Raw genomic sequence first — 26,386 nt, 5'->3', positions numbered from 1 at the left:
TATTTGTAACTTGACCTTTACAATCACTTCATTTGTGGTGTTTTATGTAATATCAGATACTGTAAATTCATTATTATTCATTGGATACCAATTTTCGTTGCTTTCGTGGTTACAGGTGAACCATGAAATTAAATGTTCAATAAAAAACAAATTTCCTGTAAGCTTATATGCAGACTTTGGCAAAACCACTAAATTAAACATCCACGAACATGCAAGTTTCTCGTAATCCATGAAAATTGGTACTTAGAAAATAAATGAATCCACAGTACCTTTATTATACCCCACGCAAAGAAGTTGCGGAGGGTATAATGTTTTTTACCCGTCCGTCCGTCAGTCCTTTTGTCAGTCCGTCCGTCCGTCCGTCAGTCCTGTTTCTTGTCATCGCAACTCCTCTCAACTACACAACAGAATTTCACGAAACCTTTTCAGATAATAAGGCAGACTATGTAGTTGTGCATATCGACGGGAAATTGCGATTCAATTTTTTTTTTTCTAGGAGTTACGCCACTTTGAACTTATTTACTTTAATGTACTACTGCAACAGTTTGTCATCGCAACTCCTCTCAAACCACACAACAGAATTTCACGAAACCTTTTCAGATAATAAGGACATACTATGTAGTTGTACATATCGACAGGAAATTGCGATTCAATTTTTTTTCTAGGAGTTACGCCCTTTGAACTTATTTACTTTAATGTATTACTGCAACAGTTTGTCATCGCAACTCCTCTCAAACCACACAACAGAATTTCACGAAACCTTTTCAGATAATAAGGACATACTATGTAGTTGTGCATATCGACGGGAAATTGCGATTCAATTTTTTTTCTAGGAGTTACGCCCTTTGAACTTATTTACTTTAATGTATTACTGCAACAGTTTGTCATCGCAACTCCTCTCAAACCACACAACAGAATTTCACGAAACCTTTTCAGATAATAAGGACATACTATGTAGTTGTGCATATCGACGGGAAATTGCGATTCAATTTTTTTTCTAGGAGTTACACCCCTTTGAACTTATTTACTTTAATGTACTACTGCAACAGTTTGTCATCGCAACTCCTCTTAAACCACACAACAGAATTTCACAAAACCTTTTCAGATAATAAGGACATACTATGTATATTGACAGGAAATTATTATTCAATATTTTTTCTTATACAATTTTTTTTTCTTGTACTTATTTAATTTCTCCAATGACAATGTGGGGACGTGGGGTATGTGAGCGTGCTCACTAAGGTTCTTTAATTTGTTAATATCCTAGTCCACAATTTGATATTGCACTTATTTATTATTCCCCACCTACAATAGTAGAGGGGCATTATGTTTTCTGGTCTGTGCGTCCATCAGTCTGTTCGCTCGCCTGTTCATTTGTCTGTTCGTCCGATCGTCCTGCTTCAGGTTAAAGTTTTTGGTCAATGTAGTTTTTGATGAAGTTGTAGTCCAACCAACTTGAAACTTAGTACACATGTTCCCTATGATATTATCTTTCTAATTTTAATGCCAAATTAGAGTTTTGACCCCATTTTCATGGTCCACTGAACATAGAAAATGATAGTTCAAGTTTCAGGTTTAAGTTTTTGGGCAAGGTAGTTTTGGATGAATTTGAAGTCCAATCCACTTGAAACTTAGTATACATGTTTCCTATGATATGATCTTTCTAATTTTAATGCCAAATTAGAGTGTTTACCCCAATTTCATGGTCCACTAAACATAGAAAATGATAGTGTGAGTGGGGTATCTGTGTACTATGGACACATTCTTGTTAATGATAATGTCATTTCATGTAAGTTAGTATATTAATGTATGTATTTATGTGTATTTAAAAAAATATCACTTATTATAGTTCATATCTGCAATTCTATTCATGAAAGTCAATTTCTTTATAGTATAACTTATCGTCGAATTTGAATATCAAAAATAAGACAACGCGTGACCGAACAACGCATGGATTAAACGAGTGCGCAGCACGAGTTTAATCCATAGCGCTGTTCGGTCACAAGTTGTCTTATTTTTTATATTCAAATACGGCGATTAGTTATTCTTTTTATTACATTGGCAAATGGCTTTTTTTTTTATGAAATTAATGTAAAAATGTAAGGAACTACATGTATATCTTTTTCCTACGCATTGACAATATTTGTTTTGATCCGACGTTATCGACGTCTTGACAACGCCTATTGTTGTACATGTATGACGTCAGAGAGTGAAATAACCATGTTTATTTCACATGTGAAATTATCAGTTTTTATTTAACTGGGAAATCAATGTAATTCATTGCAACCAATGTAATAATAATATTTATTATGCAGATATGGCTTGTGAAGAGTTAAAAAATACAGATCCAAACTGGGAGACAGAAGAGGCTATTGCTGAAGACTTAGATCTTCCAAAATGGTCTACTAAAAATGTTGTTAAACTTTTGGAAGAAGGTTGCACAATTCCGTTTATAGCAAGATATCGTAAAGAAATGACTGGAGGGATGGAAGTTGATAACCTCAGAGATATTCAGTCATCTTTAGAAGACCTCAGGTATTAATTTGATTTTGAATATATGTGTTCATGAATAATAATTCAGATCAATCTATAAACTGTAGGTGTATTGATAAAAATCTTTTAAAGAAGGGAAGTTACACCTATATATAGCTAGGACTATTATAATTAGTGTAGTAGTCCCATGTTACACACATCTATTTTTTGGCTATTTTTATTGCTACAAAAGTGTTGGACAATTAAACTGTATCAATATGTTTTCATTTAGAACAACTTGAATCATTAAAACAAAGCAAATACACAAAATGTACTTTAATGATGAAAATATATATTTTATTTCATATGTCAGTCTACAGAAAATTATTAGTGTACAGTATAATGGGTAACAAAACAGAAATATAATGAAAAACCTAGGTCCTCAATTATTATTGAATCTTTTCATCTTTAAGGGTAAAATTGCCCATATGTTCGTTTTAATAATTTCAGACATGTCCAGAATAAGATGGCTACTGTATTGAAAGCTATCAATAAACTAGGCAAGCTTACACAGGGATTAGAAAAATGCTTGAAGAATTCTAAAACAATAACAGAGGTCGATGATTTGGTAAGTTCAGGATAATTGAAAAGATATATATGTAAAATTTTATTACTTGTATATACTTTTTGTAAGGAACTTTATACAGCACATTACAGAGTTATGATAATTTGGCTCTGGAATCATGAAGTTTAACTTTTGAGCATGTATTCAGTTACTGCATGAATTTTTTGATACATTATTGTTAACCCCCAGCTTTTTGAATCCGAATGTTTTACCAGTATTGTAATGAGTATATTGATTAGATGTCTGTCAATTCATCTGCTGTCCTTTCATCTCACTTTTGTATCCATTACTGCTCTTGAACAATAATGCTAATTCATGTTATATGCTTAACATGCTTAAGTCCTATCTACTATGTATATTTTTTTTCATCACTACATCAAGTACACAATTCTTTCAATCTATCCACAATGACTATTTATTTAGTTATTCTCAATAACTCTATAATTATTTTGTTATTTTACACTTTTATATTTTTAGTATGCCCCTTTCAAACCTGGACATAAAGGTACACTAGCAGAAAGAGCTAGAGCTCTCAATTTAGAACCCCTAGCTATAACATTCCTTGAAAGGCCCTGGGAAGGTAAACTTGAGCAGTATGTGGATCCAAATGTTAAAGGTATGTCAAATTATATATAAAGAAAAAAGAGAGATAAAAAACATAATATGGTAACATACTTTTGAACACTTGAATGTCCTGTAATATTAAACTGTGTTTTTTTGAAAGAAAAGTTAAAAAAAAATCAGATTTCAGTTGGAATTTTTTTTCTCTAATGCAGTAAGCCAACACATTTTTATGGTATTAGATTCTACATTTATTTTTAGATTTTTTGTTTATTAATTTGTGATATGTTGATGGACGTGATGTATTTTTGACTATTGATTACCAAAGTTTTTTGTTATTAATGCTCTTGTAATAACATGTCTGAAAAAAAAATAATTATAGCATTCATTTTCTGTTCAATCTGTGTAATTGTTTTCTTCTTTTATCCACTGATTTTTTGCATTGATTTCATACACGTAAACATTGAAATTTCATACATATTTATACGGATACTATACATTTAAAAGTGTTTTTTTTCTAAAATTCTGTTTTAAAATAGCATTAGTATATAAAAAAAGATTATGTAATTCCTAAATGATATGTATGTATACCCCTAAGAAGAATTTATATCACTCTTTATATAAAAAAACATCTATATAATTCAGGTTTACAGAAGTTGTCAGATGTAGAAACTGGTGTTAAGCATATACTAGCAGATATCATACATAAGCATAAAGATAGCATGGATTTTATAAGAGGGTGGTTAGTATTGTCTTATTTTTCTCTTCTGAGTGTCCCTTAGGGATAAGAATAGAAAAATGTTGATTGGTTGCTAAGATTTTTTAATTTTCTCCAAGTAATTTTCATACCAAAGCCGAAAACAATAGAGGGACTTTTCTTCTCAATTATCAGTTTTCCTTTTCTTGATGATGATTCATTGGGTACATTTATCTAGTTTACATTTATTTTACCGTTAGGTCAATTGGTTTGATTTTTTAATGTTCATATGTCTCAAATTTCAATGAACTTGGGAATTTTTCTTTCGCCATAAAAATATGACAAAATGCTAATTGAGCAATTTAGGGCATCTTGGCCATCAAATTTTCTGTTTCTTGACAATTTCTTTTCAGCCAAAAACTATACCTTTACCAAGCTTGGTTTGGTAATGCCCCAAATACTGCTGAATTGTCGTCAAAATTCACATTACAGCAGCTATAGATAGACTAAGACTAAAGGATTAAAAAAAATGTGGTTTAAAGATTTTATGTCTATCTTTTACCAAAATAAGTTTGATAATGCCCCATGGAGTACCGTAAGAAAAATCTTATTGAAGTTCCGAGACCACAATTGTCGTCCCTTGATTTTCGTTGTTCATGAATATAGTCCCTAGTGTTGACAGTGGGTTACTTGCCATTAATTTTTATACCCCTTCCAAATTTGTTCCTCCATGTTTAATGCCTCAAATTGCAAGTAGGGGTGAAATTACACTAAATAAATTTGGGTCCAGAATTTTAAAGGAAAGTAGTAATTTGGTCCAGGTGAAAAAGGTTCAAAATTAGCACTTCGGAAGCTGTCAAAAGATTTCAAGACGCCCCAAACATGAAATTGTCCATATTTTGAGTTAGAGCCGATGAAGTTTTCTATAATTTTGATATAATTTGTCCCAAAAGTAGTACAACACACTGTAAAAATTTCTTTGAGAAAGCGCAGGTGTGATTTTTTTTATTTTCATTTATGTTCTAAAAGAAATGCACTACGAAATAATTGTGGTCTCGGACCTGAAGCTTTTCATTATTTGATTAATAATTTTGAAAAAAAGACAGAATATAAGTTTTTGGCCTCTTTAAAGATACAAGCATGATGCTTATGCAATTAAATGATTTGTAGCTTTACTATTGTAGTTATAATAAAGATAAGCTAGTTATGATAAAGAGGCAAAAATATGATAAAAGATTATATATTCATTTTAGGATATAGAATTTTTTATTAACCGCCAATAGTTATGTATATTTATCTAAAAATGTTTCAAAGTAAACAGATTTTTTTAAATGTTCTTTCCAATAGGTCAAAATACAGGGATATTAAGCTTGTCACTTCTGAATGCAAACCAAAAAAGTCTGGAAAAAATGAAGACTCAAAGACAGTTAAAAATGCAGAAATGAAAAAAGTCGTAAAAAAGGAAGTGAACATCAAGGAAGAAAGTAGACATAAATATGAACAGTATTTCAACTCTAATTTTAATGTCTGTTATATAAAACCACATCAGGTAACTATTTTTTTATTTAACATATGAAACCTCAAATGGTTAAAATAATGGGTTGCATAAAACCTTAATTAGAAACCCTGATTAATTTGCCTGTTACATATGTTCTCACCAGGCAACTTTATGTCTTTTAAAACATCATCAAGAAATTGTCTTTATTGTCTGTCTGTCTGTCTGTCTGTCTGTCTGTCTGTCTGTCTGTCTGTCTGTCTGTCTGTCTGTCTGTCGATCTGTCTGTCTGTCCGCCAGTCGGTCAGTCAGTCGGTCGGTTACAGTTTTTTGTCAAGGTAGTTTGTCATGTTTGTAATGAAAGTGAAGTCCAATCAACTTGAAACTTAGTGCACATGTTCCCTATAATATGATCTTTCTGATTTTAATACTAATGGAGCATACTTGTACTATGGACACACTCTTGTCTTATTTCTTAACATCCAGTAGAAAAAAAAATCAATAATTTATGACTTATATAATTTATGTTTGCATGTCATTTAAATTCTCACTAGTTAGTTTATTTGTTTGCTAAAGTGACTGTTCTCATTTCTTATCTGCACCATAACATTACATCAGCCAACTTTAATTTATTTGTTTTTGGAGATGTGTATGATAGCTAACCAAGTTTAAAAAGTGTCAGCTATCCATATGAGTTTGATTCAAGTGGTAGTGAGCAATAATATGCCATTGTATGGCCTTCAACAATGCGAAAAACCCAATCAGTATAATAGGCTATTAAAACCCTAATCATAAAAATGTGAAACTATTTAAATTATAAAACTAACTACATTTACCTTATTTATAACTAAACAATTTACAAGAAAACAAATATGAGTATCAATGAACCAACAACAACCACTGTAACACAGGCTCATGACTTCGAAAAAATGTTGCAGGGTTTAAATGTCATATTTTCTAACTAACCAATCACATTCAAGTATTTGTATACAAATCATAATGGAATACTATTATTTTGTCAGTGATATCCCTTTACATTTCAGGTGCTAGCAATTAATCGAGGTGAACACAACAAATTTTTGACAGTTAAAATAGATGTACCAGATAAAGTAAAATCAATGTATGAGAGACAATGCAGTCAGAATTTTATTAACAGAGCTCATCAAGGAACATATGCTATGAACATTATTACCCAGGCAATCAGTGATGCATATGATAGATTGGCACATCCTCAAATGATCCGATTGATCAGGTTAATACATAAATATTACCATCTTTTGATACTTTCCTGGAAAACAATTGTTCTGTGACCTAGTTTATGTGTCAAACAGCAAACTGAAAATTGTTTACTAATCCTGGTCATGGGAATTCATGAACATGGCAATGTTAAAGGATTTTAAGGTATAATGGAATAAGGATCTCCTTTAAAGTACAAATTAAAACTCTTTAGATTTATATGTTTGAAAAAAATGTACAAAAATAATATTTTTATTTTGAAAATAAAAAGATATGGCATGATCATGATGATTGCTGAGGGAAAACTCTCCATCAGAGTCTAAATGACATAGAAATAACTATAGGTCACTGTACAGCCTTTAACAAAGGGAAAACTCATAAAGCATAGTAAACTATAAGAGGACCAAAATAACAAATATAAATCAGTTCATACAAGAAAACTAATAGCCTGATTTATGAACAAAACAATAATTGCTCAATATACAGATAATGTATATGCATTGTGGGGACATCGGAATCTGTTCTTCTTTATTATAACAAAGCTAACTATAAATCCATACACATTTGAAATGATTGTAGATATAACTTGTTTTCTCCTTAGGTCTGAATTGACAAAAAAGGCTGAAAAAGCATCAATTGAGGTATTTGCTACCAATCTAAAGAATTTACTTCTAGCTTCACCTGTCAAGGGAAAGTGCATTCTGGGATTAGATCCAGGATTCAAAAATGGCTGTAAAGTAGCAGTAATAACAGCAACAGGTACACATATTTTATTTCTTCAAATATGAACTCTATTTGTGTTGAATAGAAATATGTGTAGATTTACAAAGAGTTCTTAATTTTCTGTCAGAATAAAATACTAATTCATTAATTAGTTGAACACATGTGCTATACATGGCCAGTATTTGTTGGTATTGTCAACTTGACCTGTAAATCTCTTTTTTACTTGATGTGTCATTGGGTTTCTTTATAATTTATGTATACCCCCAAGTCTCCTTTTGTTCATGGATCAATGACAAGAAATATGTTGTCATTTATACCAAATGAGTATTTCAGTAGTTTGATAGGCCTATGCATGAGAGTTTTTTATGTTTCAGTATACCAAAAAAAACAATAATCAGAAATGAATGGTAAGAATATATTGATTACACTGCACCTGATTTATACTAACCACAATCTTTATTTTGCAATTAGCTGACATATTCACTAGCTACTCATTTTGAAAGAATGAATTCATACTTGTTCAGTCCATTGCCTGATTGGTATTCTGAAAGATAAAACTGCTACAGGCATTTGGCTTGTATAAAATTCAATATGCCTGACAATGGTGCATTTTATAGTGTACTGCAAGCAAGAAATACAATAAAAACTTGATTATGTGATGTTTTTTTTTACATTTTGCCATGTTTGTTCTTGCCACTTTTATTCCTTTTCAAATTCATTTACCTAATCCTCATTAATGATTATTATGCAATTTTGATAAAAATTCTGATTAACATTAAAATAAAATTAAAATAAAATGCATCATTATTAAAAAATTACTTCTTTCTTTTCAGCATTACATAAGACTAAAATGCAAATGTAAACAGTTCTTTTGAGTGAAATGATGATAATCCAGGTCCCTAAGTTGTAAATCAGTGATCTTTCAGTGGTTACATGACTACCTGTAGGTTGCAATTGCAACCAAAGGGAGAACCTATAGTGTTAAGCAGTTAAAATTGGAATAAGACTTTTAAAAAATGTCTGGCTGGCTCAAATATTTTTTGGATGACCTGACCTACACCCTGTAAAATGTATGTCAAATTTCCAAATTTCAATCAAACTTTTTTATATTTGAAACGTTGCTTTCATGTTACACATTGTGTCCAAATTACCCATAATTTGCCTGATTTTGACTAAGGCTGGGGATAAATTTCTCATCTATGTTCATATCTGTAGATATAGTTTTTTGACACCCTGCAGGAAATTGTACACCCTTCGGTATGCCTCAGAGTATACTGGGGTACTTATGCAGATATGAACAAAGATACAAATGTAACTTATTATATCATAATATTAAAAAGGGGTGGAAATGATAAAATGTTCCTTTTTATATTCCAGGCCAGATTGTTCACACTGAGATAGTTTATATTCATGATTATAAAAGTAACAAGTATGATGAGAAAATGAAAATTTTACAGATGATCAAACAATATGGGTAAGCTTGATGTAGAAAATAATTTTATCTGTGTTTAGGTAAAGATTGCATGAAATGCAATCAAAACCTTATGGGACTGACTTGATATCTAAATCTTCCAAGGCTTATCACTACCTTTTTTGATACACAAAATATAGTGCATTGATCATAACATTCTATGCATCCTATCCATGAACATATCCAGAAATATTTTGATGTAATATATGCTCAGATATTCAAGACACAAAATGATGTTAAACTTGTCAAGAAAATTACAATGTAGGAATCTAATATCTGTTCTAAAAATATAAATGATGTCATTGTTAAATTCATCTTAAAAAAAATGGAGTTATCTTCCTTTGTCTAGAATTGCTGTTAAATCAACTACAACCAATGCAATATTCAAGTTTACTTCCCACTATTAGATTGAAGCAATCTTTACCCTCAGTGCTTACAAGTACTTTGATTAGATTCAGGAGATAACTGAATTGTATTTAAAGCTTGGCCTTCGTAAAACGTAGATTTTACTATCGCAAATTGAGTTTACCTAGCATAGCCTAGCGTCTTTGTTTAATAATGTAATTAATGATTTCTGAAATTTTTCAAAACAGATTATTTTATTTCAAAATGTTCCTGATTATTATTCAGTATTTGTTGTTGCTTAAATAATGAAGTCAAAACGTGGAAATCTGTTTTATATTCTTCCAATGGTAAATTTATTCTGTTTATAATCCTCAGGCTTGTAAATTTTGATAAATGTGGGTTATGTTTCTACGCACAGTTGAAAGACATCAGGGCTCACGCTACCAGGCGACTTGGGTGAAGAAGTCGCTTTCCTGACCGTCACTTCGCTTTACCCGACCCCCAAAAGCGAAAACAATTCGCCCGGATGTTAACGATACTTCCTTTCAGTCGCTTTGGCATCGGACATTTTCAATTTTTTCCAAGTTGATAAAACATCAATTTTTATGCCCCACCTACGATAGTAGATGGGGCATTATGTTTTCTGGTCTGTGCCTCCGTTCGTCCGTTCGTCCGTTCGTTCGTTCGTTCGTTCGTTCGTTCGTTCGTTCGTTCGTTCGTTCATTCGTTCGTTCGTTCGTTCATTCGTTCGTCCCGCTTCAGGTTAAAGTTTTTGGTCAAGGTAGTTTTTGATGAAGCTGAAGTCCAATCAACTTGAAACTTAGTACACTTGTTGTTTATGATATGTGCTTTCTAATTTTAAAGCCAAATTAGACTTTTGACCCCAATTTCATGGTCTACTGAACATAGAAATGAAAGTGCGAGTTTCAGGTTAAAGTTTTTGGTCAAGGTAGTTCTTGATGAAGCTGAAGTCCAATCAACTTGAAACTTAGTACACTTGTTGCTTATAACATGATCTTTCTAATTTTAATGCCAAATTAGACTTTTGACCCCAATTTCATGGTCTACTGAACATAGAAAATGAAAGTGAGAGTTTCGGGTTAAAGTTTTTGGTCAAGTAGTTTTTGATGAAGTTGAAGACCAAACAACTTGAAACTTAGTACACATGTTCCATATGGTATGATCTTTCTAAATTTATTGCAAATTTAGATTTTTATGCCCCACCTACGATAGTAGAGGGGCATTATGTTTTCTGGTCTGTGCGTCCGTTCGTTCGTTCGTCCGTCTGTCCCGCTTCAGGTTAAAGTTTTTGGTCGAGGTAGTTTTTGATGAAGTTGAAGTCCAATCGACTTCAAACTTGGTACACATGTTCCCTATGATATGATCTTTCTAATTTTAATGCCAAATTAGAGATTTTACCCCAATTTCACGGTCCACTGAACATAGAAAATGATAGTGCGAGTGGGGCATTCGTGTACTGAGGACACATTCTTGTTTATCCAATTTCACGGTCCATTGAACATGAAAATTGATAGTGCAAGTGGGGCATCTGTGTACTTAGGACACATTCTTGTTAATTGATAATTAAAGAAATTCAGACATAAACAATTAATCTTCTTAAGAAAAGAGATTGAAGCATTGTCTTTACAGTGTGTAGCAGGTTGTTTAATTAAAAGACAACTTTTTATGACTTCATGAACTTCCGTAACTTCAGGTGCTTGATACTCAAAAACGTACATCAACCTAACTTTTGGGGGGCAAAATAAGTTTGTAACTTCATGTAAAAATGTCTCCAGTAAATTTCAATCCATTTATTGCATTAAAAACGTCATTTTCCTTTCCAAACATCATTTATTTTTCTAAATTTTCTTGCATTCGTCTGCCATTGACCGTTTCTAACTACGGATCAGAACCGGACCAGCTATGACCGAAATCCGTATTTTTACAATAATAACTACAGAGGCATGGATGGAACAGCTCACAGAAGAATATAAACCCCAAAAGGGAAAATTATTCATTCCACACACATTAACAGACTTTTGGTTACATCCAATTGATTAGTGTATATAATTCCATATAATTTATATGAATTGTTTCAAAATATTGATTTAACTCTGAGACTATTATACTAATGCAATTTATTATGGCCCAGCTTAACTTTGCATATATTTTTTTATGAGAAACACTGAATTTCATACATAAGATAGTTTTTAATTAAATTGTAATTAATATATACACAATGTATCATAATTTCTTTACCTTTTTGACATAAAAAAATAATCTTTTTAGTGCTAGATATTTAGTTGGTAGTTTCTCACAAGAACCTAAACTTCACCAACTTTGAATTTGAACTGTTACTGTAATTGTATACTCAGATATGAATTGAACAATATAAAAAGAACATTATTTACATATGCCCCTTTATACTATAGTAAAATCCAAGCATTGTAGCGCAGCATGCGTAGGAGCACTTCTCTTTCAAATCTCACCACTTCTCCCTATCAGTTTCAGAAAGAGAAGTCACTTCTCCCTATGATTCTGAAGTAGTGTGAGCCCTGGACATGTATTGAATGTTATTGGTCAGTTACAATTTCCATTCTCAATTTTATAATGATTTTTTGCAGGTGTGAGATATTTGCCATCGGAAATGGAGTCGCTTGTAGAGAGTCAGAAACTTATGTTTCTAACCTGATTAAAGAGGAATACCTGAAGATGAATTACTGGTAAACTGTTTAATCATACTTATCTGTTTATCTTTAATTTTGATGTATAAGGTAAATATGAAAGAACTAGACTATTTATAGATTTTAATGGAAATGAATTTTAAAATTAAGTTATTCAAGGATTTTTGTCGAGCCTTCGACTTTTGTTGAAAAAGCGAGACTAAGCGATCCTACATTCACTCTGTGGTTAAAGTTTTTGAAATTTTAATAACTTTCTTAAACTATACTGGATTACTTCCAAACGTGGACAGAAGTTTGTTTATGATCATAAGATAGTATCAAGAAGTAAATTTTGTAAAAATAAAATTCCCATTTTTTCCATATTTTACTTATAAATGAACTTAGTTTTCTGTGGGGAAACATTACATTCACTCTGTGGTTAAAGTTTTTAAAATTTTAATAACTTTCTTAAACTATCCTGGGTTTGTACCAAACTTGGACAGAAGCTTGTTTATGATCAAAAGATAATAAACAGAAGTAAATTTTGTAAACCAATTAATCCGTTTTTTACGTATTTTACTTTTAAATGGACTTAGATTTTCTGCCAGGAAACAACACATTCACTCTGTGGTTAAATTTTTAAAAATTTAATAAATTTCTTATACTACTTTTAATTTGTACCAAACTTAGACAGAAGCTTGTTTATGATCAAAAGCTAGTATTTAGAAGGAAATTTTGTTAATATTTTGTACCTGTGTATCTGTATTTTACTTATAAATGGACTTAGTTTTTTCTTCCAGTTAACATTACATACAGTCTGCAGTTAAAGTTTTTAAACATTTATTAGATTCATAAACTATCCTGAATTTTTACCAAACTTGGACAGAAGCTTCTGACAATCAAAAGATAGTATCAAGAGGAATATTTTAATTGATTTTTTTCCTCATTTTTGTTGAGCCTGTGATTTTCAGCAAAAGTAGGCGTCTGAGACCCCTTACAATTTTTTTTTTATAATTTTCTTAAATGTGATAAGGAGACATTACAATATTTGCTGTAAAACAACCTTTGATCAACATCATTGTTAATTGCTAATTATTTTTTGATGGAACTGATTCACATTACATTTCTCAATGAATTATGGGTAGTATGCCATAAGTAATGATGAAATTTCTCTCAAATATTGTTACAAGTGTCATTCTCACACTAACTTGTTGGTGCCATGATTACACTGCCATGAAATGTTTATGATGAACTATTACAGTGTGGTAGATGAGAGTGGAGCATCCATATACAGTGTGTCTGATCAAGCCAAGAAGGAATTACCTACTTTAGATCCTTCACTTAGAGGGGCAGGTAAAAATTCACAATATTTATCAGAAATTGCTACTTTCTGTTTTGATATGAAAGCATATTGGTAAATGTACAGACAACAACTTTAGGTTGCACTTTGTAAAAAATACAGTTGTTTCACAAGCCACAACTCTTTTGGGGATATATTCAATATTCATAGACATTCGTTTTGTTTACCTGCTGATTCCCAGATATGATCTCTTCATTTCATTTCATAGAGGCTTAACTTGGGAATTTAACCAGTATGATATACATGGAGAGCAGCCAGATTAAATTCTGAGAAAGACCCAAAGTGAAGGGAGGGGTATTGCAGCAGAATTTTACTATAAGTTTAAACTCTTAAAAGTTCAAGGCATATACATGTAAATGAAAATTTGGCACACAGCCCTATATATACGAAAATATAACATTTTGAGTGATAGTTCTTTTATATATCATTTTATAACTACTACAGATGGATTTTTTTAGGTTGAGGTAAATCCATCGGTATACAAAGTTAGTTAGTTTATTAGATTATTTCTTTCCATATGTTTTTGTATGTAATGGGGTCCATTAGTAGTCAATAATCATATGATTTAATTGATTACATTTCAGTATCAATAGCAAGAAGATTATTAGACCCTCTAGCAGAACTTGTAAAAATAGAGCCCAAACACATAGGTGTAGGACAGTACCAGGTATGATTATTTTTAGTTATTGAAGGGGTTTCTAGTCTATTAATTAGAATTCAAAGATTTTTTTCATTTTTTGCTAACATGTAGTTTTTATTATGTTATTAACAAAACTGTTTTCATTAGGCCACACCAATTTGATTCCTTGTTCAACGGACCTGCCTGCACCTATTTTTTTCAAAACAGAATTTTTTTATTTTTATTTTTTTTATATTCCCGCTTCTCGCATCCGGAAATGTAATCATGTCCATTTCCCGCACCGTTTCTTTTTGTAAATATTATAAAAAGATGTCAACATTTGTTTTTAAAATCACAGTCTAACCTGTATATATACCGATTTTAAACATAAAAGCACTCCACCACACTTTGTAAATATCTGTGAGAATATTTGTTTTAGCATGGAACCTATTTATCCAAAGCGGGAGTGCTCCGATATAAATTTATATTGGAAATACCAGTAAAGAACATAAAGTATATTCCCTATCAAAAAAAAATTTTGTTGTTAGAATAAAGTACAAAGAACTTCTGAAGGATTTGCCTTCAACTGCAATTATATTGTATGCTGGCGAAACAAAACTATCCATAACCGCTGCATGTTTATGCACCTGTCCAGATTGATTGAGGGGCCTGTCATTCAGCAGTTATCGTTTGTTGATGTTGTTCATTCATATTTTCCCGTTTGGATATACATGATATATAAATTAGATCGTTGGTTTTCCTGTTCGAATTGTGTACGCTAATAATTTTGGGGTCCTTTATAGCCTGCTGTTTGGTCTGTATCAAAGCCCTGTGTAAAAGGCTGTACTTTGACCTGTGTTTGTTATTATCAGGTTGAGAACAACCCTCCCTCAGACAAGGGGTCATTTTACTGATGTAGAAAAGAAAATAGAAATACCAAGGATTTGTATAGTTCTTCTGTACAAAATCTTTGAAAACTTAGAATTTTGTACTCAAAAAGAGGAGATTTACATCATATTTTAAACAACTTTTTCTAAAAGAAGGGTCCACTTATTTTGAATAATATTAAACTGTTAAAGTGAATGTGTTAACATGGTTAAAGTCCAGGAATATTACAAAATTCTTGGACATGTTTTGACCATTTAATACCAGATAGATATATAGTTCTTTTAGAAAATATGAGCCCTTTTGTACAAACAAATATATTATAACTTATATTGATCCCTCATAAAACATGTAAAAGGGATATTTATAACATTAACATGATTAAGGGGTTGTCCCCAAACTGATTATGACTTGGATGGAGAATTGTCTCATTGTCAGTCACACATACATAGACCAGATTTAATTATTTCTTGGTGAACAGGGAAAAAATACTTTAGAAATTAAAGAAATGTCAAAGTACAAGTGATAAATTAAGCTTTAATATTGTCAAAACCTACTATTTTATGTTTACAAAAAAAAATTATAATCGCTCGCCTTTACTTTTCAAGCTTCGCCTCAAAAATTTGCAAATTAAATATTTTTTTATTAAAATTATCAAATCGCTCGCTCGCCCCAAATTTTGGAGTCCAAAAATCAGTAGAACAAGAAATTAAATTGGTGTGGACCAAGTTAGAGATGATAAAAATCCTTGATCTAGTTTTCAACTAACCATTTGATCAGTCATGTTAAGAAAATAAAGAGGACTATAAGTATTTAATTAACAGACGATGAATAATTTGATTATAAACTTATTTATAACCAGCATGACATGCCAGAGAACCAATTGAAGCTGTCATTAGATTCAGTGGTGGAAGAATGTGTCAGTTTTGTAGGAGTAGATGTTAATACTGGGAGTGAGAGTTTACTCAGGTAATATTTAAAATGTTGTGAACTTAAAATATATGAATGATATTTAGAAAACTAACTATTCAAGTTAAAAGAACAAAGATGAGATAGGTCATTGTATATGTTGGACTCGGAGGTGCGATGGGGACTCAGAAGTGTGATGGTCTGCGCCGAGGTGTGATGGTCCTTTTGCTGATGTGCAATGGTCTATAAGACATGTGATGGCTAGTTTCAAATTCAAAGATGTTAAATTATGATGAGAGCTTGATTTGCTTATAAATTTTTATCTAAATACCAAACATTCAACATTTTCTCCATTTGCAGTAAAAGCAGGGTTTTACCAATGTTATTTCAACTGATCCGGCGGAGCTTATGTTTTAATTTGCATAAGGACAGTCTATTTGAAGATGTGCGTGATAAGGATGATTGCTGTTATAATTTTTATTGAATTCTAATCATGTATCAGTGTCATCAAAAGCACATTATGGAAATGTCTTCACAGTCTGAACCGAAAAGTTAAAAATACACCATATGAGTTGGCCACAGAAGATAACAATACAACTAAAAGTAAAAAATGTATAGCTGATACTTTTAATAACTTTTTCACTTCCTGTGCGGAAAAACTAAGAGAACAAGGAAGTTATACACCTGTTAACAAAGCAGATTTTAGTAATCTTAGTAAATTTGTTAAAAATAAATTACATAAACATGAAAAATTTTCTATACCACCAGTGAATATGAATGAGCTATTTAATGAATTAGCAAAACTTGATATAAATAAAGCATCTGGTATGGATAATATTGGTCCAAAAATCCTAAGATTAAGTGCCCCTTTTATTGCATCACCTCTCACATATATATTTAACAGAATGATAGATACTGGTATATATCCTTCATTACTGAAGAATGCTAAGGTAACACCAGTTTTCAAGGATGGTGACAAGCTTTTAGCAACAAATTACAGACCTATATCTGTTCTTCCAACTTTATCAAAATTAATAGAAAAACATGTTTCTAATAAAATGTACAAATATTTATCTAAACTTAAACTTTTACACCCTACACAATCTGGTTTCAGGCCGCAGCATTCTTGTCAAACTGCACTTATCAATATCATTGACAAATGGTTGCAAGAAATGAATGATGGTAATTTAAATCTAGCAATTTTATTAGATTTTAAAAAAGCTTTTGATTTGGTAGATCATGATATTCTTTGTTTAAAGCTTGAAATTTATGGATTTAGTGAGGCTACTGTTAGTTTTTTTAAGTCATACCTCAATAACAGAAAACAGCAGGTAAACATTTGTAATGTTTATTCTGAACAACAACATATAAAATTTGGTGTCCCCCAAGGTTCTATACTTGGTCCCCTATTGTTTGTACTATTTATAAACGACCTTCCCTTATGTATTGAAAATTGTGAAACAGACCTATATGCTGATGACACCACTCTTCATAAATCTGGGAAAAACATAGAAAACATACATGATGATGTTCAAGAAGATTTATACAGGGTTGAAGAGTGGTGTAAAATGAACAACATGTTCATTAATGCAAATAAAACAAAATGTTTGGTTACTGGAACAAAACAGAAACTATCAATTCAGACTTATCAACCAAACTTGATAATAAATTCAAAAGTCTTACAAAATTCTTCATGTGAAAAATTATTAGGTGTTAAAATTGACAGCACACTTAACTGGAAAAATCAAATTGACCAAGTTTGTGCTAATATATCATCCAGAATATACCTTCTTTCTAAAATAAAGAAGTTTTTAGATATAAATGCAAGGAAAACATATTACAATGGGTATATTCTTCCCTTAATTGACTACTGCTGTATTATTTGGGGTGAATGTAAAAATGAAGGGAAAACAAGAATTTTAAAACTCCAAAAAAGAGCAGCAAGATTAATTCTAGATGCAGATCCTTTATCCCCCTCAGCCCCCTTATTTAAAAAACTTGGGTGGATGACAGTTGACAATAGAATAAATTACCACAAATATTTACTTCTATATAAATGTATGCGTATGGAAGCACCAATGTACCTAGTTCAAAAGTTTAAACTGAAATCAGATAATAATCCTTACTCCTTAAGAGGTGTCACTCAAGGTAATCTGATAGTTCCTAAGCCAAAAGCTGAACTATTTAAGAAATCCTTTGCTTATTCTGGATCAGTATTATGGAATGGACTACCACACAAAATGCGTAAGGCTCAAAACACTTTTACTTTTAAGCAAAGTATCAAGAAGTACCTAACACAATCCTGATAAGAAATATTTGCTACAATCATGACAATGCATTTGTAATGTATATTTTTTTTTATTTTCATTTGATTTTTTTGACTACATGTATACTTCTTAAACAGCATTATATCTTATGTTAATAACAATACATTGAACTACATGACTGTAAATTAACTATGTGTAAATATCTGTTTTGATTGTATTGTAATTTGTATGTGAGGGCCTCAGGGAAGATTAGTTGATTGTAACTAACTGAGTTTACCCTCTTTAAATAAAGAATTTATTATTATTATTATTATACAAAAGAACTGAGTGTATGATATGAGACGAATAACTGGACACTACATTGATGAGTTTATCCCAAAACTCTTGTCTATAGATGGACTGGTCTTAAAAAAGCGAACTTTTTAAACCGCGCCCAGTCAAGTGAAATAAATCTAGTAATAGCAAGGGCAGATAATAATGCCTCCAAATTTAACACATTTTCACAACGCTGTTATGAGAAGTTCAAAATTGCTGAATTTTTCATTCCATTCGCTTACTTTAGTTTACCTCAACAAAATGTAATGAATCTTATACACAATGCTTATTATTACAAAACACAGATCAAGTGAATTTTGGTGGCATCACTTTTACTTTTCTAGAGTTATGCCCCTTTACAAATGAAAAAAATTGCTGAATTATTCATTTCCATTCTTGAAACCAAATGCTATGAAACTTTTACAAAATATTATTTGAACAATATTATATGCAGGGGGCATCATCTGTGTTCCATGAACACATTCCCCATTTATTTTGTAAAGAGATCTTTAAATAAAAGGCCCTTCAATGAAGACTGAATGCAATTAACTTTTTGATGAAATTATTCCTTTTATTGGTTATAAAAAGTCGTAGTCAATGTTTTTCCAATATAGATGCATACAGAATAAAATCTTGGAAGATGTACTGCAACAAACAACAACCACTAAATTACAGGCTACTGACTTGGGACAGGCACATACAGAATGTAGCGGGTTAACATGTTTACTAATGTCATTCCCTCCACTTAGCTTGTACAGCTTTATATAACAAATTATAGTAATAAGTTTGAAAGGGCTTAACTCATGAGATGGATACTAAGCACAAAAGCACAAAATACACAAAGTACAGATGTGAGAGTTACAGGTTCTGAAAGCTTGTTCAAAGGCCATAACAACTTATAAAAAAAGTGTATTAAATGCTTAATTTGGATATTAATATTTCAGGAGAATAGCAGGCTTGAATTCCACAAGAGCTAAGAAAATAATAGAATGGAGAGAAAGTAATGGTTTATTTGTCAACAGACAACAAGTAAAATGTGTGAAAGGTATCGGTGACAAGTCTTACGAACAGTGTGCAGGTTTCATCAGAGTCATTGCTTCATTTGAAGGGTATTAAACATTACGTCTGTTGAGAGATATATTTGCAAATGTAATATGTTAAGATTGAAAAATCCACCATTTTACATTTACATTTACTTCAAAATTCATTCAACATAATTTGAAAACACCAAGATTGTCAGGTTTTTCTCCTACTATTGAAATTTAGATTTGACTGTATATTTATTTATAAGACATATCAGAAGTACATGAATACTGTAAATTCAGAAATTATTGCGTGCATTTATTATTGCGATTTTGTGATTTTTGACTAAAATGCAATTTTATTTTTTGCAATTTGAAAAATATCCTGTTCATATAAAAAAAATTAGAATGCGAGTTTAAATTATTGCAATTATAACCATGTTGCATTTTTGCAATAATAAAAACTTCTCAGTAATTTCTGAATTTACAGTATATAATATAATACAAAACAGATGTGGTATGATTGCCAATGAGACAACTCTTCACAAAAGACTAAATGACACAGAAATTAACAACAATAAGTCACCCGGAAGTTACAAATGTTGAAACATTTCAAACAAGAAAACTAACAGCCTGATTTATGTACAAAAATTGAACAAAAACAAATTTGTAACACATCGATAAACAACCTCTGAATTACAGGCTCCTGACTTAGGACAGGCACATACATACAGAATGTGGTGGGATCCTAACCCTCCCCCTTACCTGGAGCAGTGGTGTAACAGTACAACATAAGAACAAACTATAAAAAATCAGTTGTAAAAGGCTTAAGTCATCAGATGGATAAGTTCATTTACTGGAAAAATAGAAATTACTAAATCTCTTTATTATGCTACCATACTTATAAATCAGTTAATGTCAATATGTTTGTAAAGTCTTGACGGCATCAATTGAACCTTAAAGGAGGTTTGTTGTTATTTTTTAATGTTATGCTCAACTTTTATCAAACTTTGATAATGTCTCATTGTAAAAATGAGAAGATCCATATTTATGTAAAACATTGTGATTTAAATGTTGTTATTGCAATAGAAATATGTCCTATCATTGACAGTGCAACAGGTGTATTTTATAGAGTTCAACCTCTCACAAGGAAGTCATAATTTATAATATAATATGGGGCAAGGTTTACATTTAATATTTTTTTCTGTATAAATTAATTAGTATATTAGTGTTTTCGTTGTTCTTTTCTTTCATTAGTTCTTAACATGAACACAATAATTAATCTTGATTTTATTACTTTTAGTCAGACTGAAAAATGTAAAGAAGAACCTGAAGAAACCAAAACAGGAAGAAAAAGAAAGAAACCTACAACTGGTGGTGGGAAAGCTAAAAAGAAGAAAGACTCCATCAGTCTAGAACCTAACATCCTAGATACAACATGGATACATCCAGAATCTTATTGTGCAGCAGAAAGGTGTGTACTCCTTGATCTAACAATGTGAATAAAAGGAAATGGCGGGTATATGTCCTTGAGACAGCAACTCAATGACTAAAATATCCATACTACATCAAGACTTATTAAGCATGATGTCTAATGCATTTCATTTCAGCTGAATAAACTGATCAGTACATTTTAAAGTTTGTTAATATTGTTCTATCGGCCTGCCTTGATACAGCTGCCATCTTACATGTTTTGATAGATGTCATATTATTCGTAGGGTTTTCATATTATTTTGATAATGTTTGGAAAAGCAGTGTTAATTGAAAAAGCTTATAGAAGTAGCATTTTCAGCTTAGACATGCAAATCATGTAAAATATACAAGATCTCAATGGGTTTTATTAAAAAAAAAAACTTGTATGAATGTATGTCAACAATATCTTAATTCAATATGAAACGTTGTAAAAATAAATTAAACAAAAATCACTCTTACAGTTCTCGAAGCATTGATCTAATTTGTATACAATGTCTATAATAGAAGAGTATTTCATTTTTGCAAATAGATAAAGAGTGCAATAACAATTTCTACTAGATTTATAGCCATTAATGTAAAAAAAATATCCATGATGTTCTGATATTAGATTTTTAAACTTGATTTGTAGTTTAATGAATATGATAGGAGTTAAAAAAGAAAACCTTGGCCAAGAGGTGTTCATCAGAGAGGTACAGAATTATATGAAGACCAAAAGTATGACAATTTATTTAATTTAGTTTAATCTAGCTACATTGGCATCAGAAAATTCATTTAATTAGATTCACCATACATTTTAACAGCAAAACAGCTGAAGGACGCCTCTGAGTGCGGGAGTTTCTTGCTACATTGAAGACTCATTGGTGGCCTTCGGCTGTTGTCTACTCTATGGTCGGGTTGTTGTCGCTTTGACACATTCCCCATTTCCTTTCTCAATTTTAAGTATTCTATATAAAAATGAAAGTAAGAAAACTTAAAATATTTTAGAATGCAATCTTTTCATAAAAGGAAAGTTATTAAACATATACATAAATATAAAAATATAGTTTCAATCCAACATTTATATAGAAAGCACAAATAGCACAGTTGCAATATATGTATTAATCATACGGTTGGAAATAAAGTAAAAAACATTCGTTGAAATTTGTACATAACTCTCTGGCTATGATATAGTCACTACACCTTTAGAGATTTTTTTGTGTGTGCATGATAATTTAAAGTTTCCCCACTTTTTTTATAGCCACAGAGGAATTGGCAGCTACCCTTGCAGTAGGAGAGCCAACAGTTGATCTGATTGTCAAAGCATTCCTTAAACCATATTCCTATGATTACAGAGAAGGTAACAATTAATCTTGGTTTACTAATTAAGATTTTTACAATTAAAGGATTTAACAGAATTCATAAATTACAGTCATTTGATGAGGTTTTTGTAGACGAGATTGGCATACAAAATTTCAAACCTGGCATTTTTTTGTTTGAACTAAGTCCTTTACAAAGTCCTCATTATCTATTTATAGTTTTGGTCTATCCTTTATCTATCTAATGTGGTCAATAAAGCATGGGCTATGCCTCTTATGTGGTGTTAAGGCAGATATTATTGCTTTAGTTGTATTATCAATATTGTCATTAATAGATAACTTAGTTCTTGTGAAAATTGACATAAAAATCAAGGGGTCTTTTCACAAAAAAATCATACGACTAAAATTAATAGTAAGTTATACTGAAACGTTCATGATTTTAAAGTAATTTTCCGATAAGATTTTTTTGTGAAATGAGTCACAGACCTTGAGATATAATTGATCAATCAAAATTTTATTAAACAGGAAGTTTGCTTGTCTGGTACTGACTAAAAGTAATTTACTTTTGTTCCCTATTTACTGCTGGCTTCCAACATTAAATTAAAAAAAAAAAAAAAAATTAGTGAAGGAAAACATCCATATTTTCCTTTTGAGAAGATTATATGTTATTAAAGATGGAGAGTTGTCTCCTTGGCATTCATACCACAGCTTATTTTTATACAGGGCTGCGTTCAATATCGTAGAGGCTACGTAGTGCTACGTAGATTTTGACTATTGAACGTGTAGCTATATACTAGATATTAAATAGATATTGATAGCAGCTACATAGCGGCTACGTAGCTGCTACGATATTGAACTCAACCCTGGTAATGTTGTGTCTTGTAAAAGAATACACCAAAAGGCTGGACGAGCAAGCAAAAAGATATATATAATCCAAAGCAATAGACCTTGTGAAATCATTGTTAAATTTTTATTAACTAGATAAACCATGTGTACAAATAACAGTTGTATTTTTCTGTTTTTAGGTTTTGAGAAACCATTATTCAGAAAAGAAATTCAAGACATTAATTCGTTGAAAAATGGAACAATCTTGACGGGAAAAATAACAAATGTTACACACTTTGGAGCGTTCGTAGATATAGGTGTAGGACAAAATGGACTGATACATGTATCGAAAATGAAAAATACAAAATTAAATCTTGGAGATAAAGTATCTGTAAAAGTTATCTCACTGGAACTGAGCAAGAAAAGAATTGGTCTGGAAATTCATTGCACTTGATATAGCTTTTCATGTGAAGTATCAAATCTCAACAGATATCAGTTTCAGGCAAAAGACGATGCAAACAAGGACGGATATCAATTATGGTGGAAGTGTGTGAAATAACATATGGCCTTAGATATTATGAATCATCAGTAAAACAGTTATGGACCAAAATATGAATATATAATGTCAGAAATGTAGATGATTAGTCTACAGCATCATATTGACAGAGACTTTTTTGTAATATTGTAGTATGTCGACATTTCTTTTTTTCTAGATTGTAATTTTATTGATTTTTTGATGGATTTACTAGTATTAAATTGATAAGATTGTTGTAGAGAGTCTCAACAACATCACTTCACAGTAAAGGTACAGTCGTTAGGATACAAATAGTAATGTGCTGATGTATGAAATCTGAAAGTCTGAATATTACATCTTAGTGTAGCCATGCTATTGAAAGTGAATGTAAAAAAGTCAAATAAATAGACTGAAACAATATAAATAGAATGTCAACATGGAAAAGAAAGTAAAATAAATGGTTGATTAGGTCAGTTTATGGGGAACTACAAGTGGTAGGTCAATGATATTTGGTATGTAGTTGTGTAAGCAACGGCATATCTCATTTCCATGGAGATAATTTGGCTCTGCCCCCTTAGTCATGGTCTATTGACTTTGAAATTTTTTCTGAGTTATCATGTATTAGTTTGCGATTAGGTCAATTCAAGGGGAACCATTAGTGGTAGGCCAATGTCAATTGGTATTCAGTTGTATAAGCATTGGCACATTTCATTTCCATGGAGAATATTTGGCCTCACCCCTCAGTCACAGTCTAATGACTTTGAAACTTATCTTAGTTTACATGTATTAGTTTGTGATTAGATCAGTTTAAGATGAACTGCTAATGTTAAGTCAATGATATTTGGTATGCAAATTTATTGGCATTTGCAAGTATCGTTTCCATGGAGATTAAATAGCCCCACCCCCTCTTATTGGCTTTGAAACTTTTCTATAGTTTACAAGTTAATGTTTGTATTTAGATTTGAGAATGACTTATTATAAGTCAATGGTCATGATGGTATTTGGTATGCAGTTGTATAAGCATTGGCACATCTCATTTACATGGAGATTGTTTAGCCATGTAACTCAGTTATGGTTCATTTACTTTGAAAATTTTCATAAATTGTGTAAGATGTTAAAGTATTGCTATTTTGATTTCAACATTTGCATAATCAAAATTACAAAAAGGTGAGACATATATCTGTGATAACAGTTTATAATGTTCTGAAGTAGATGGTTTTTATATGACCGCAAAATTTGAAAAAAATTTCGTCGTATATTGCTATCACGTTGGCTGCGTCGTCGTCTGTGTCGTCGTCGTCGTCTGCGTCGTCGTCCGAATACTTTTAGTTTTCGCACTCTAACTTTAGTAAAAGTGAATGGAAATCTATGAAATTTTAACACAAGGTTTATGACCACAAAAGGAAGGTTGGTATTGATTTTGGGAGTTTTGGTTTCAACAGTTTAGGAATTAGGGGCCAAAAAAGGGCCCAAATAAGCATTATTCTTGGTTTTCGCACAATAACTTTAGTTTAAGTAAATAGAAATCAATGAAATTTAAACACAATGTTAATGACTACAAAAAGAAGGTTGGTATTGTTTTTGGGAGTTTAGGTCCTAACAGTTTAGGAATTAGGGGCCAAAAAGGGACCCAAATAAGCATTTTTCTTGGTTTTTGCACCATAACGTTAGTATAAGTAAATAGAAATAAATGAAATTTAAACACAAGGTTTATGACCATAAAAGGAAGGTTGGTATTGATTTTGGGAGTTTTGGTCCCAACAGAATAAGGGGCCCAAAGGGTCCAAAATTAAACTTTGTTTGATTTCATCAAAATTGAATAATTGGGGTTCTTTGATATGCCGAATCTAACTGTCATGACTGTGTATGTAGATTCTTAACTTTTGGTCCCGTTTTCAAATTGGTCTACATTAAGGTCCAAAGGGTCCAAAATTAAACTTAGTTTGATTTTGACAAAAAATGAATCAGTTAGGTTCTTTGATATGCTGAATCTAAAAATGTACTTCTTGATTATTGGCCCAGTTTTCAAGTTGGTCCAAATCGGGGTCCAAAATTAAACTTTGTTTGATTTCATCAAAAATTGAATAAATGGGGTTCTTTGATATACCAAATCTAACTGTATGTAGATTCTTCATTTTTGGTCCTGTTTTCCAATTGGTCTACACTAAAGTCCAAAGGGTCCAAAATTAAACTTAGTCTGATTTTAACAAAAATTGAAATCTTGGGGTTCTTTGATATGCTGAATCCAAAAATGTACTTAGATTTTTTATTATGGGCCCAGTTTTCAAGTTGGTCCAAATCAGGATCTAAAATTATTATATTAAGTATTGTGCAATAGCAAGTCTTTTCAATTGCACAGTATTGCGCAATGGCAAGAAATATCTAATTGCACAATATTGTGAAATAGCAAATTTTTTTTTAAATAGAGTTATCTTTCTTTGTCCAGAATAGTAAGCAAGAAATATCTAATTGCAAAATATTGTGCAATAGCAAGATTTTTTTTTAATTGGAGTTATCTTTCTTTGTCCAGAATCAACTTAAATCTTTGTTATATACAATATACAATGTATATTCACTTTTTACTACCAACTGATAAATTAAAATAATCTTTTTT

The 26,386-nt window shown here is 31.2% G+C and overlaps 1 protein-coding gene across 1 annotated transcript; it reads left to right on the top strand.

Annotated features, from left to right (window-relative positions):
• Positions 1-2,315: 2,315 nt before the first annotated feature.
• Positions 2,316-24,235, top strand: LOC139514558 (S1 RNA-binding domain-containing protein 1-like; the record flags this gene model as incomplete). The annotated part of the gene is given in 17 exon segments (XM_071303935.1): positions 2,316-2,535; positions 2,983-3,100; positions 3,575-3,713; positions 4,304-4,400; positions 5,703-5,904; positions 6,894-7,102; positions 7,688-7,845; positions 9,187-9,283; positions 12,250-12,348; positions 13,550-13,641; positions 14,233-14,315; positions 16,015-16,121; positions 19,588-19,752; positions 20,969-21,139; positions 21,767-21,852; positions 22,376-22,474; positions 23,459-24,235. Coding segments are annotated over 17 exon segments (2,394 nt in total). The 3' UTR covers positions 23,713-24,235.
• Between the last annotated feature and the right edge of the window lie 2,151 nt (positions 24,236-26,386).

Source organism: Mytilus edulis, chromosome 3 (assembly GCF_963676685.1).
Source record: "Mytilus edulis chromosome 3, xbMytEdul2.2, whole genome shotgun sequence".
NCBI classification, from domain to species: Eukaryota; Metazoa; Mollusca; class Bivalvia; order Mytilida; family Mytilidae; genus Mytilus; species Mytilus edulis.
The sequence above is the reverse complement of the archived record's forward strand: the minus strand, read 5'-3'. Positions and strand labels throughout refer to the sequence as shown.